The following is a 15,000-nucleotide window of genomic DNA, read 5'->3' on the forward strand; positions in this document are numbered from 1 at the left end:
GACTCTGTAGAACAGAAGCTCAGGGCGTCTGTGAGTGAGGTGGAGGTGTTGAGGCAGGCGTTGAGCGACGCCCGGACCGACAGCTCCCGTCTGCACAGAGAGAGCGAGTTGGTGGTCACCAACGTCAACCAGTGGGTCAAAGAGCAAAAGTAAGATCACATCACAGCTGAGCGAATACAGATACACTGCAAAACAAACTGAAAGTAGTCAAATGTGTGTAGCATTTTTACTTCCTTCTTATTCCCTCGCTACCGTGGGATCGTTTCTCTTTCTGCCGTACAGAAAGAATAGACTAGAATTCATCATTAATCTTAAAAAGATACCCGTAGTTCACCATCATGATTATTAGTAACACCTTGACATTTGTGCAGTTATCTTATCAGCCAATCACATGGCAGCGGTGTGATGCATGAAAAGAGCTTCAGTTAATGTTCATCAAACATCAGAGTGAAGATCACGTGTGATCTGCGTGTGTTTTGAGTATTTCAGAAGCCGCTGATCTTCTGGGATTTTCACACACAGCATTTGTGTGAAACTTCTGTCATTTTCCTCTACGTGAGACTCTGAGTGTTTACCGTAAAACATTACTAGTTCTCACGAATGCTTGTAATCGGCGTCTGACCAGGCAGGCCAACGAGAAGCTCGGCCTCAAAATCAGGGACCAGAGCAAGAGGATCATCCACCTGACAGCTGAAAAGGAGTAAGAGCTGTTAGTGTTTTAATCAGCTTGTGTGTGAGAGATGAAGAGTGTCATACAGATGCAGAACCGAGTCTTTTCTTCTCCTAGTCATCTGCAGGAGAACGTGGAGAAGCTACAGGCCGAGATCCGGAGGTTGAGGACGGAGGTCGATGAGCAAAGAATGAAGGCAGAGAGATACGAGGTACGCATTTATGTATATTTATATATACGGATATATACTTTATTTTTCACTTATATTTTTTATATAGTTTATACTTATTTTTATTTATTTACCTCCTTTTAGTTATATTTTTTATCCCAAATTGCATTAATTATGTTTGAATACCGGACAGATGCAAAAAGCATTTCACTGCATGTCTGTACTCTGTGTGTGTGTGTGTGTGTGTGTGTGTGTAACAAATACAATTTGATTTGATTTGATTTGATTTGAAGGTATATTTACACCATATAAGTATATATATACACTTTTGTATAGTATTCAATTATTTCTGGAGAGGTTTTTGGTTATTGAAATCTGTATTTAATATTTAAATTGTATTTACATATCGTCGCTGTCAGACGGAATCCTCGTATCTCCAAAACCGTTATTTTTCAGGAAATTAAAAAAACGCCGTACCTTATCTGCAGTGCACAGGGTTTAGTCCACATTGCAGTGGATTGTCTTGCGCTAAATTCCTGTCCTCAGACGAGCACCAGAACTAGCGGGGGTCAAGATTTTTTTTCTTTGAGCCCAGTGTTTTGAAGACATTTACCTCAGAAGACGTGTTGATTCGTTGCGACTCTTCTTGAGGAGAAATATGCCGTGAAGCTCTCCCACGGAGTGAGGAAGAGGTGGACAGTTGAAATGTCCAATGGAGTTATGAGATTTGTGCTCAAGCTATTTTCAAGACTTTAGATTGGTTAATAACTTGTAAAAATAACAGACCCACGTGGGGACTGACCAATAGCATCGATATGTGAAAAAATATGAAATTGACCAAATTTGGACATACGAGGTTTCCGCCCGACAGTTCCGACTTTGTGTTCTCAGCTGTCTCTCCAAGACGTCAGTTATCTTCGTGTAAGTTAAAAATCGTTCAGGTTGCTGTTTTAATGACATTAAAACGATGTTATTATATTTCAACACTGTATGTCATCCTTAAGCGAAGATGAGCTGCGTATTTGTCTGATGCGTCTAATATTCGAACCGTACGAGCGTATTTGTGTAGATTTTCACAACCTAAATGTGCACCTTGGAGTGATGTCATATAATTTTGTTCATTATACTACCTTATAATTGGCTGCTTTTGTTTGTTCACAGGCGTTTCGGCCCCCGAGCGTAAACGAGCAGCCGCACGGCCGTCAGCCGCCCGCACTGTGAGCGTTCGCACCGTCACCACTACATCATATCGCATGTTACTGCTGTTGGTTTGAACAGGAATAAAGACACAGAGTCTCACTTTTAGCCGAGCTGAAACGTCCACCAGATGTACAGAAGGTCCAGAGACTCTGATTATCTTTGTAATCATGTCCTGTGTTCCTGACACGGCTCATTTGCATGGAGTGACGCCCACAAAACTCCATAAAAGGTCGAAGGCACAGACGGCTCAGAGCACGAAATGAACGATCAGGGGTTAATGCTGAAAGGCAGAACATTAACTTTGATGTTAATAATAACAAACAATAAGTGACAGTGATGTGACGTACAGCTAAGTGCGGTGACACGTACTCAGAAATTGTTCTCTGCATTTAACCCATCCAAAGTGCACACACACACACACGAACACACACACACACACAGCAGTGAACACACACACACACACACACCGTGAACACACACCCGGAGCAGTGGGCAGCCATTTATGCTGCGGCGCCCGGGGAGCAGTTGGGGGGGTTCGGTGCCTTGCTCAAGGGCACCTCAGTCGTGGTATTGCCGGCCCGAGACTCGAACCCACAACCTTAGGGTTAGGACTCAGACTCTCTAACCATTAGGACACGACTTCCCCAAATAATAAAAATAATAAATTAGTTCTAGGAGTTTGCATGTTCTCCCCGTGCCTCGGGGGTTTCCTCCGGGTACTCCGGTTTCCTCCCCCGGTCCAAAGACATGCATGGTAGGTTGATTGGCATCTCTGGAAAATTGTCCGTAGTGTGTGATTGTGTGAGTGAATGAGAGTGTGTGTGTGTGTGCCCTGTGATGGGTTGGCACTCCGTCCAGGGTGTATCCTGCCTTGATGCCCGATGACGCCTGAGATAGGCACAGGCTCCCCGTGACCCGAGGTAGTTCGGATAAGCGGTAGAAAATGAATGAATGAATAAATTAGTTCTAAATTTTGTAGAAATAAGAAGAATAATTCTTCCCACCTGCTGCTCCGTCCTCCGTCCTCCTAAGATGATCATTTCATCTTATTTTAAGGGTTTTGTGTTGACACGCTTTTTAATTTTTCATACACTTTACTCAGTACGAGTACGTTGGTCTTTTACAGGATTACTATATAAACTCTCCTACAGCTGAATCCGTTTGTTTCCACTTTATGAGACTCTGTGTGTGAAAACGAAGGATTATTTATGCTGCAATTACAGCGATTATGTAGAATAAAGCACATCATCATCATCATCATCATCGGTCAGCAATATTGCTTAGAATCGTGTGTTCAAAAGAAGTTATGGAATTTAAAATTCACGTATTTTACACTCAGCTTTCACACATTTAAATTCAATAACTATAATACAGAAGTTTTGCACTTTCTGACCAAATCACTCACACGTCCTCAAAGCTAAAGGTTTAAAATTCAGTTAGTATTTTAGTTTCTTTGTTGTTACTCAGATGGACGCAGCTTTTTTCCATCTAGTGGAAATCTTCAGCTTTTTCTGTTACAGTACACGAGAGATTCTTCTTTATCCTCAAACCAAGTTAAAAGCTGAACTCCATTAGAAAGCTTAAACCATGTGAAACGTTTTTATTACCTGTGTATCTTATCTTTAATAAACGGCGGTGTGTGTGTGGGGGTGTGTGTGGGTGTGTGTGGGTGTGTGTGGGTGATTCGCACGGTCCATTAGGCAGTGGTGTAAATCTGTAGTTTCACTGACACGACTCTGCTTCCTGGACGTTCACTTATCTTCTCTAACGACGTATAATTGTGAAGAAAAACTTGGGAGGAATCTTTCTTTCTTTTCCTGTAAGAATCTGCAGCACAGCAGAACCCATTTGAGTTCTGGCCCAGTACCAGGTTCACTAACTGCTGCCATCACACACACACACACACACACACACACACACACCATCCGGCACCTTCAGCCGTGTTAATGTCAGTGCTGGAGGCACAGAATTACTGAAAGTCCTACACTTTACTAAACTTTACTGAGTTTCAGGCAGAAACAGTTACTAGAGCATTAAGTGGATAATCACCCTGGAGACTGCGACTCTCTTGACTAATCACTCAGAGAGACAGAAAGCAGAAAGCGCAGGGATGGAAAATTATACACACACATTAACACACTCAGCTCGTTCAGTGTAGCTGTGTGACTCAATGAAGCTCAGTTAATGTTCGAAGATGTGCAGAAAGCCTGCAGGCAGAGAGAGAGAGAGAGAGCAGAGAGAGAGAGAGAGCAGAGAGAGAGAGAGAGAGAGAGAGCAGAGAGAGAGAGAGAGCAGAGAGAGAGCGAGCAGAAAGAGAGAGCAGAGAGAGAGAGAGAGCAGAGATGGAGAGAGAGAGAGAGCAGAAAGAGAGGGAGAGGGAGAGCAGAGAGGGAGAGCAGAGATGGAGGGAGAGAGAGGAGAAAGAGAGAATGCAGAGAGAGAGAAAGGGAGAGAGTGAGAGAGAGAGCAGAGAGAGAAAGAGCGGAGAGAGAGAGAGAGAGAGAGAGAGAGAGAGAGAGAGAGAGGAGAAAGTGAGAGAGAAAGAGAGAGAGAGAGCAGAGATGGAGGGAGAGAGAGGAAAGAGGGAATGCAGAGAGAGAGAAAGGGAGAGAGTGAGAGAGAGAGCAGAGAGGGAGAGAGAGAGAGAGGGATTAAATTCAAACAAATAAGGAAGTGAAGCAGATGATTTGATTGTAAGCCATATGTTGTTCTGGTGATCTTAATGTTAATATAATAAACTACAAGGCAATAACAAACACACACACGTCTACATCTGAGGAAGAGGAGTGTGTGACTGGGGGTGGGGGGGTGGGGGGTGTGTATAAAATGCCACATATTTTAACTGAGATCAAAAACTAGGAAAAAAACTAGGAAATGGTTAGAAATGATTACAAAGACCTTCGTGCTGTTATAGTAAGCTTCACTCTGTGATCTGTAAGTGTGATGGCAGTCACATGACCATCGCTGTGGGCGGAGCTTCGTTTATTAACGTTAGGCTGTACCTCAGGATCGAGTGTATGAACGAACATTGATCTGAATTCTGAGGACAACTACAACGTCTGGAGGTTAAACAGAACTTTCTCAAGTACCGTAAATCCGTTCCGGCTCAAATTTGTCGTGATTGGTTATTTTAAAAACCATCAGCCAATCAGCTTTCATCAGGAACTCCAGAGGGTCATGAAGCTTGAACCGTATGGATCAGTGATGTCTTTGGCGTGATGCAGCATGACGTGACTCTCTGTGAACGCTGCTCGAGGCTATATTTATAAAACCACTTAGTGATTGTTCACTATTAATACACACACACACACACACACACACACACACACCACTGGACAAAGGATGTGTCATAAGGGTATGAGATCGTAGGCTTTAGGATTCTTCCTGAACCTCATTGGTTGGAGGTTTTATAGTCACTCTTTCCATAAACTGCTGGCACTTTTTTTCCTGCACATTTTAAAGAGAAATAAAAAGAACATTGCTTTGATAAGATGCTTTCATCCACACACAACATCCCGCTATTCATTAGCACTCTGCTCTTTCCGGTTCACTCGCCGTAACGTCCCTCCGGCTGATAGAGAACCCGTCCTGTTTATTTGGATATCAGGGAATAAAAAAAAAAGCGAAAGCTCGTATTCTACGCTTTTCCAAGCAGAAGTTATATGTGGATGCGACGTAAATGGTACTTGGGATTAGATTTTCAGAGCAGATGGCTGTTATTAGCAGGGAAGAAACGAGGGGGAGGGGAGGGGGGAGGGGGGGAACACACAGCCGTCTTACTGGGAGGCAATCTATTTTCCTTTCACACAGGACCAGAGCGACTCTTAATGCGCTGAAGTAAAAGTGCTTCGGTCCGCAACCTTTCACGCCTTCACCTCCTTTATGTGATTGAATAGTTAATAACTTTGATTTGCCTTTGAAAGCTTGTGCTGTGAAGTCTGTTCATCTGTAGGACTACTGAAAAGAAACCTGCGTTCTCCTGCTCACGTTCTCCTGCTCACGTTCTGCTCACGTTCTCCTGCTCACGTTCTGCTCACGTTCTCCTGCTCACGTTCTCCTGCTCACGTTCTCCTGCTCACGTTCTGCTCATGTTCTCCTGCTCACGTTCTCCTGCTCACGTTCTCCTGCTCTTGTTCTCCTGCTCATGTTCTCCTGCTCATGTTCTTCTGCTCACGTTCTCCTGCTCACGTTATCCTGCTCTTGTTCTCCTGCTCATGTTCTTCTGCTCACGTTCTCCTGCTCACGTTCTCCTGCTCACGTTCTCCTGCTCACGTTCTTCTGCTCACGTTCTCCTGCTCACGTGCTCCTGCTCACGTTCTCCTGCTCACGTTCTTCTGCTCACGTTCTCCTGCTCTTGTTCTCCTCAGCTCGTCCTCTTCTACACCGTATGTGATATTTCTACATTGATCTTTTTTAGTCTTTCTGACTTTTAAGGGCCACTTTATATAAAACTGGAATAGACAATAGACCTGGAAATGGTTGCGTTTATTTCAAGACTTCCTGCTCTCTTTCTCTCCCTCCCTGTTTTTCTCTAACTCTTTCCTTCTCTCTACTTGTACTTATCCCTCCCTCCCTCACTTCCCCTCTCTCCCTCTCTCCTTCCCACTCTCCCCCCCTCCCCCCTCTGCCCCTCTCTCTCCCCATGAGTTTCTCTCATCCCCCTGATCTCATCAGAGTGTTTGGTGGAACTCAGACCCTGGTGTGAATGTGACCCTCCTTAATTGTGCCTCACGCTCGTTTGCTCGCACCACATGAGGTCCTGATTGCTTATTTATGCTCCTCAGGGTTCCTCGTGGACATTAAAATGATTGACTCGTTTCATTCGGTGCACATTTATCAAGCTTTATTTGATAAGCTTTGCTTTCCTGGGTGTCTACAAACACCTCATTCTCCCACTCCAGATTCAGAACGCACCGCTGCGGCCTGTTATTCACACGTCTAATTGTTTCTCCAGTTAATTATACGCGAGTGCGAATAATTTTGCATGCAATAAACCTGTTTATCCCGAGCGGAATTAACGGGCACAAAAGGGCAAGCATTAGCTAAGCTGCAGGAGCAGTCAAAGAGCCGTTTGTGTATGCAAAGCTGCCAGATAGGACGACAACTTGGGAAACAAGGGACCGTGAGGGTTTAAAGATTATTTATTTTTTTTTAAAAAGGGAAATTCATATTCAGCCCTGGTTTAAAAAAAGACACACAGTTTGTTAATTGGCTCTTTTTCTTTGCTGTAAGTCTGAGCTACAGAGAGCTCATTATACCTGAGGAAGACGATGATCTCCGCTGTGACATTTGACTGTTTGCACTTGTGTCCAGCGGTGACGTGGCCTCAGGGGCCGCACGAGATCCACAGAGCTGCAGGGAGGTAAAGAGGCAGAGCATAGAGGATAGCAGAGAAACCAGACTGGGGCAGGAAGGGTAGGTCAGGGTGAGAGTCGAGCCACAGGAGAGAACGGAGCTCGTCCGGATCCTCGCTAATATTCCGTTATGTACAGAAAAACGTGTGTGAATGTAAAAACTAAATCAAAAAAGATTTACAGTTTCATTTAAAGGTTAAATTCATGTTTAAAGTGAAGAGACATAAATATTAGTGTCTTTATTCTCAGACGAGGTTATCGCCATAGATACAGGTGCTACGTGTCGAACTGAGGTTATATTAAAGTGTTTACAAGGCTCTAAATTCATGAATGATATAAGAGCTGGTCCACATTCACGAACCGATATAAACTGCTGCTAGTTTCCTGAAGAGCGGAAAGGTTTCTAAACTCAGAGAGGTTCTCACGTTCTCCTGCTCACGTTCTCCTGCTCACGTTCTGCTCACGTTCTCCTGCTCACGTTCTCCTGCTCACGTTCTGCTCACGTTCTCCTGCTCACGTTCTGCTGTTCACGTTCTCCTGCTCACGTTCTGCTGTTCACGTTCTCCTGCTCACGTTCTGCTGTTCACGTTCTCCTGCTCACGAGCGGAAAGGTTTCTAAACTCAGAGACGGCGTCGGTTCTATAAGGACGTCACTGAACACCGAATTCATAATAAACACATGGCTTTGTTAAATGTATGTATTTGTATTAATCATTAGTACATTTGTAGGTGAAGTTCGTCGCTGTCAGACGGAATCCTCGTATCTCCAAAACCGTTATTTTTCAGGAAATAAAAAAAACGCCGTACCTTATCTGCAGTACACAGGGTTTAGTCCGCGTTACAGTGGATTGTCTTGCACTAAATTCCTGTCCTCAGACGAGCACCAGAACTAGCGGGGGTCAAGATTTTTTTTTCTTTGAGCCCAGTGTTTTGAAGACATTTACCTCAGAAGACGTGTTGATTCGTTGCGACTCTTCTTGAGGAGAAATATGCCGTGAAGCTCTCACGCTGAGTGAGGAAGAGGTGGACAGTTGAAGTGTCCAATGGAGTTATGAGATTTGCGCTCAAGCTATTTTCAAGACTTTAGATTGGTTAATAACTTGTAAAAATAACAGACCCACGTGGGGACTGACCAATAGCATCGATATGTGAAAAAATATGAAATTGACCAAATTTGGACATACGAGGTTTCCGCCCGACAGCGACGAGTTGCTGTTTTGTGAATTTCTGTCAGGTTCCTAAAGTCTATCTGTAAGTTTCCGTGTCGTTGAGGCTCATAGAGGAGGTTTCTAATGAAATGAGTTTGGTCAGTTTGTGTTTTTTAAATTCCTGATTTCGTAGATAGATATTGATGATGATGTAAATTCATATTTAACGTTAATGAATTTATTGTATTTTTTTGTTTCAGATCAGGAATGTTCAGTCATCAGCACGAGACCGTGAGCAGAGAGAAGCGTGCGGCGGTGCGTCAGGGGCGGAGCTGAGGCGTGTGTGTGCGGAGCCGCGTGCGGCTCCTGTTTCTCTGCTGAAGGGCACTAGAGAGAAGCTCCCTACGTAGGGCACATCGCTCAACGTATCTCAATATCTCAGGGATTCTCTGTGACACTCAGACACTCCTTTAAAAAGTCGTCCAGGATTGATGGAGAGAATATCGGACTAGAACTGATGGAGAATTGGTTTTGTTTATATCTCTGTTTATTTAAGAAACCTGTTCAACTTGAATAATATCGTGACACTGTGATCGACGCCGTACGGTAAAAGAGCGTCAGGTGCCGAGTGTCAGTGTGTGTTAATCGTCCTGAACCTTGTTGTGCTCAGAGGTAAGTGAAGATACGGCAGCCGTTATCGAGGCTTCCCTGTGTTTGTTCGCTGCCGTGATATTTAATGTAATATTTTTCTTGACATTTCAGCATTTGTCATAAATTTCTCTGAGGATTTCAGATGAAAACTTTTTAAACCTGCAGGGATTTGAAACCTTAAGGAAAGGATTTGAAAAACACCCTCTGTTTTTAACCTCTCATCTTTCTTTACAATGCAGCACTCTGTTTGTCTGAACATCAATCCAGCAGTGTGTGTGTGTGTGTGTGTGTGTGTATATGTGTGTATGTGTGCATGTGTGTGTGAATGTGAATTTGAGTGTGTGTATGTGTGTATATATCTGTGAATGTGAATTTGAGTGTGTGTGTCTGTGTGTGTATATATGTGTGTGAATGTGTGTGAATGTGAATTTGAGTGTCTGTGTGTATATGTGTGTGTGGGTGTGTGTGTGTGTGTGAATGTGAATTTGAGTGTCTGTGTGTATATGTGTGTGTGGGTGTGTGTGTGTGTGTGAATGTGAATTTGAGTGTGTGTGTATATGTGTGTGAATTTGAGTGCGTGTGTGTATGTATTTGTGTATATCTGTGTGTGTGTGAATGTGAATTTGAGTGTGGGTCTGTGTGTGAATGTGAATTTGGGTGTGTGTGTATATGTGTGTGAATGTGAATTTGGGTGTGTGTGTGTATATGTGTGTGAATGTGAATTTGGGTGTGTGTGTGTATATGTGTGTGTATGTGTGTGTGAATGTGAATTTGGGTGTGTGTGTATATGTGTGTGTGTATGTGTGTGTGAATATGTGTGTGTGTATGTGTGTGTGAATGTGAATTTGGGTGTGTGTGTATATGTGTGTGTGTGTGTGTATGACCTGGGTTTTGTGTGATGTTTAGTTTGTTCACGTCACTGTGGTGTGTAACGAGTCTCTCTGTAGCTCCCAGCTGGTCCAGACGTAACCACACTTTCTCTGATCTCAGCACGAGGAACCGAATCTGTTCAACCAAAATCAATAAACACAACTCTCCTTCACCCAGAACACAAAACACACCAATAAATCTGTCTGTGGGAAAAGTGCTGAGTTTAAGGCTTTAACTGTTAAACATCTACAATCACTGTCACTTATAGAATAATAATAATAATCATCATCAATCATCATCATCATCATCATCATCATTTCAAAAGGTTCAGTCTGCAGCACCACCAAGCTGCAATAGTGGGGCCCTTGAGCAAGGCCCTTAACTCTCTCAGCTCCAGAGTGACCTCAGCTTTCAAACAAACAATGTTACTGTGCTGTAATGTGACACATGAAGCAAAATAAAATTGCAATTTACCAACAATTGTGTTTTTATTTGTTTGTCTGTTTAAAGTTTAATTCGAAGTTAAATTTATCAGTTAATTCGTTTGTTCGGTCACCAGCCTCATGTTTTTACTCTTACAGATAATAATCACTGCTTCTTTCCTGAAGACGTGGACATCAGAGGGTCCCTGTGACCGAGCCGTTACTATAGAAACGACATCGTATTAGAACGAGCGCTTTGATACGAACGATTTGCGGCTGGACTAAAATAAATCGACGGCTTCTGACCAGTTCGATTGCTGTGAGCTTGTTAGAGGAGATCGAGTCCAAGTGAATGAGGATTAGAGCTGGAGCTCTGCTGGGTCTGGGATCTGAACACATTCTCTTCACTAGCTGATGAATATTAACTCAGGAGAATCAGAAGGATGTTTGGTGCCTTTTATTTTGAACAACGTGTTCGTACGCGTTTCCTTTTACACTGTAACCCAGAGCGCGTTTTGGATTTCTGTAGTCGTGAGCAGGCGGTTTAACGTCTGCACCGATTTCTAATAAATTCCCATCAAGCCGAAGACACGGGCAGCAGGGACGGAAAAGACGTGCGAGACGGAGATCAGGCTGCGGTTACGTCTGGAGCGGACCTCAGATGGAGTCGTGCTGTAATTGGCTCCCAGAAGGCCGTTCATTACTGCTAGGCGACAGACAGAGGTATTGGGGATGGAAAGAAAGAAGGAGAAAAGCTCTGCGGCGCTCGTCGTCTTTATCAGGACGTTACGAGCCCGAGGTTAATTAAAAGTGCAGCCGACACCTTGTTTTTTTTCTCATCTAGTGCCTTTGTTCTTTTATTAGGTCTGTAATCACTTTCACTGAAGTGTTTTGGACAGAAACACGTGAACCCTCGTCGTCTCTCTGTACCGAAACACATCAGAGTCAACAGGCTTCAGCGTCTCAGATCCTCTCAGAAGTCCGGTTTTACTCTTAATCCTCCGCCTGCCGTCCCCGGTGACACGCGCGCCATTTTAATTCCTTTCATCGCCACAAAGGCCTCCAGCATAAATCGCTTATAAAGGTGACGCCTGCCACCGTCATGCAGTCGAGGGATTTTTCAAATGTCAGCCTGTACCACAGATTTGTCCCAATTAAACGAGTGCAAGAGACCATTTCAATCTTCACAAGACCGTCTTTAAAAGAACGAATTAATGAAACCTTTCTCTTGATGTACAGAGACGAATAAAATCAGTACATTAAAAAATCAGAAAAACTTTAGCAAGTTTTAACCTTCTCGCAGAGGTCTGTGTGTGTGTGTGTGTATAGGTATGTATATGTGTGTGTATCTGTGTGTGTATGTGTCTGTTAATATGTGTGTGTGTGTGTATGTATGTGTAGGTGTGTGTGTATATGTGTGTGTGTATACGTGTGTATAGGTGTGTGTGCGCATGTATGTATGTGTGTGTGTATATGTGTATGTGTGTGTGTATATGTGTGTGTGTATATGTGTGTGTGTGCGTGTATAGGTGTGTGCGCATGTATGTGTGTGTGTGTGTATATGTGTGTGTATAGGTATGTGCGCGTGTATGTGTGTGTATAGGTGTGTGTGTATATGTGTGTGTGTATGTATGTGTGTGTGTATGTGTGTGTGTGTATAGGTGTGTGTGTATATGTGTGTGTGTATATGTGTGTGTATAGGTATGTGCGCGTGTATGTGTGTGTATAGGTGTGTGTGTATATGTGTGTGTGTATGTATGTGTGTGTGTATGTGTGTGTGTGTATGTGTGTGTGTATAGGTGTGTGCGCATGTATGTATGTGTGTATGTGTGTGTGTATATGTGTGTGTGTATGTGTGTGCGCGTGTATAGGTGTGTGCGCATGTATGTGTGTGTGTGTATAGGTATGTGCGCGTGTATGTGTGTGTATAGGTGTGTGTGTATATGTGTGTGTGTATAGGTGTGTGCACGTGTATGTATGTGTGTGTGTGTGTGTGTGTGTGTGTGTGTGTGTGTGTAAGCACCACTAATACACACGACTCCTTCCTACATCCCAGTTACTGTTACAGATATAAATTTCAGCACACAGACACGAGCGATCATTAAGCTGCTCCTCAGTAAACACTTGATGTGTGCAGACAGAATAACAGCTGCAGGCTTTCTGTTGTATAAGTGGAATAAACAGCTTTGGGACGTGGAACGTAATCCACTAAGGGACGGTGTGATTATATCCCAATAACAACTTGCCCTACGGTGTTTTTTTGTTTGTTTGTTTACAATCTTTATTTATTGCAGAACTTAAACACACAGCCCCTTTAATGCGTAACAGCCGTAAAGAGTTTTTCCCTGTTAACACGGCGTCTGTAAGCGGTCGTTACCTCACCTGCCTCTTTTTCCTTTTGCCTCTAAAAGTGAATAATAAACGCGTCTCATCGTAACGAGCGCATTACTATAAAACCCTAAACGTTCCGGTTCCACCTCGTGTCACAGGAGAAATCAACAACACTGCGTTCACACTCGTTTATTATCTGGACACAATAACGGAACGATCTTTCGCACTCGAGCTACGCGACGAGTGGATTCGCCTTTTTATGTCCACCTTCGAGCTTTTTTCTAGTTCATTCATTCATTCATTCATCTTCTACCACTTATCCGAACTACCTCGGGTCACGGGGAGCCTGTGTCTATCTCAGGCGTCATCGGGCATCAAGGCAGGATACACCCTGGACGGAGTGCCAACCCATCGCAGGGCACACACACACTCTCATTCACTCACACAATCACACACTACGGACAATTTTCCAGAGATGCCAATCAACCTACCATGCATGTCTTTGGACCGGGGGAGGAAACCGGAGTACCCGGAGGAAACCCCTGAGGCACGGGGAGAACATGCAAACTCCACACACACAAGGTGGAGGCGGGAATCGGACCCCCCGACCCTGGAGGTGTGAGGCGAACGTGCTAACCACTAAGACACCGTGACCCCCTTTTTCTAGTTTCTTGTCTTAAATTTATTCCTCTTTAAAAGTCGAGCAGTGACTAAACAAGACTAGAGTTTATTGATCACCTCCATGATTGATCAGCTCCATCAATCGACCAGTTAACATACAGAACGGTTATAAACAGGAAGTGAAGTTTAGCAACATGACCCAAAGTCACAACGATCACGGTGATTTGTCGACGCTCCGCTGAAGACAGGAAGTGAGGTACGAGCTCAGCGTCTACACGGAGAAGTGAAGCGCAGACGCTCTTCCTGTGTAGGTACCCCACGGGGCAGTAAGCGCTTGGCCCCCTTCATCACTGCTTGAAGCTACTGTATATCTTATGTTTTGATTATAAACACGACGGCTTGTTGTCAGAACTCGGTATTTAATGTCCACCTGAATGCACGGAGCTTCTTCGTGACAGGATTCATACAATTTATTATTGCAATACAGCATGAAAACAACAAAACCCCCAATTTATAATACATTTATTACGGATGACGGGACATTATAGATTTTTCATCAGATCCGTTATTGATCGATAACCGATTTAAAAAAAAAAAAAAAAAAACAAATATAATAAAAAAAAATAACATTAAGCAGCCCAAATCACGGTGGAACCTTCCGGAGAGAGAGAGAGATTCGGTCTAACGTGAAGCGGCTGGTGTTTATTTTAACGACACGGACGACTAATCACTGTATTATAGCTGATGTTCACGTCTAACCACGGCACCGATGTTAACGTCTTCTCCGTACAGCGGTGCGGATGCTGAACGGATAACGTCGCGCACTGAATATTCAGTAGTTTGGATTTCTGCCACGCTGAACTACAAAAACAAAAAAGTTCACAGTAAAATGTAGCTGAACGTTTTTATATAAACGCGATGCAAGCGTTGAGAGTTTTATCTACGTCTGTGAACGAGCGTAAAAAGGAAAGGACGTTTATACGACGGACTTAAAGACTCGCGCGTGAAGAAATGTGTGTAACATGAAAAGCAGATCTGCAGTGAAACTACAAGCCACGAGTCCTCCACCTCCACCTCCACCGCTCTCTCTTTACTCTTCTCTTATGCAAGTGCTCCTACTGCTGGTGCATGCTGGGAAATACACCTGCACCAGCCCTGAAAACAGCAGGACGACGATCTAAAGGCCAAAGCGTGCAGGAGTTCGCTTCGGCGTCATGGGCACGTCCTCTTTCCGGCCCGGTGTGCAGATCTTTATGGACCTGTTGAGACAAGGAGCAAAACACATCAAATTCTACTCTTCTGAATCACAGAAGACCAGAAGCTCCTACACGGTCAGTACAAACACGGCAAAGATCCCTCACTGCCCTCCTGTCCATACGGATCATTACTGATTATAAAGATGTCTCAGATTAACACATCAGTCCTTTGTTCACCACATCTGACTGAGCAGTTGAGTCTTAAGGCTTTAAGATGCTGGGAACTGAACTCATGACCTTCAGGATCATAAGATTCTGGCTTTCTTTTAGCTGATGGGATGTTGTTCTAATTAAACAAGTGACCGAAT

General features: G+C 43.8%; 2 protein-coding genes across 3 annotated transcripts in view; one reads left to right on the plus strand and one right to left on the minus strand.

The window, feature by feature from the left end:
* Positions 1 to 10,534, plus strand: part of LOC132847168 (polyamine-modulated factor 1-binding protein 1) — a 186,243-nt gene extending 175,709 nt beyond the window's left edge. Inside the window, exons 35-39 of the mRNA XM_060872234.1 lie at positions 1 to 149; positions 626 to 700; positions 788 to 881; positions 2,001 to 2,056; positions 8,802 to 10,534. The exon at positions 1 to 149 is cut by the window's left edge and continues 24 nt beyond it. Of these exons, the coding sequence (XP_060728217.1) occupies positions 1 to 149; positions 626 to 700; positions 788 to 881; positions 2,001 to 2,056; positions 8,802 to 8,877 (450 nt within the window). The 3' untranslated portion in view covers positions 8,878 to 10,534. The remainder of the gene's footprint in view (positions 150 to 625; positions 701 to 787; positions 882 to 2,000; positions 2,057 to 8,801) is intronic.
* Positions 10,526 to 15,000, minus strand: part of dhx38 (DEAH (Asp-Glu-Ala-His) box polypeptide 38) — a 30,712-nt gene continuing 26,237 nt past the window's right edge. For both annotated transcript variants that reach the window (XM_060872449.1, XM_060872365.1), the window contains exon 27: positions 10,526 to 14,695. In XM_060872449.1, coding sequence (XP_060728432.1) covers positions 14,614 to 14,695 — 82 coding nt within the window. In that variant the 3' untranslated portion in view covers positions 10,526 to 14,613. The remainder of the gene's footprint in view (positions 14,696 to 15,000) is intronic.

The sequence above is a fragment of the Tachysurus vachellii genome, chromosome 1 (assembly GCF_030014155.1).
Source record: "Tachysurus vachellii isolate PV-2020 chromosome 1, HZAU_Pvac_v1, whole genome shotgun sequence".
Classification (NCBI taxonomy): Eukaryota; Metazoa; Chordata; class Actinopteri; order Siluriformes; family Bagridae; genus Tachysurus; species Tachysurus vachellii.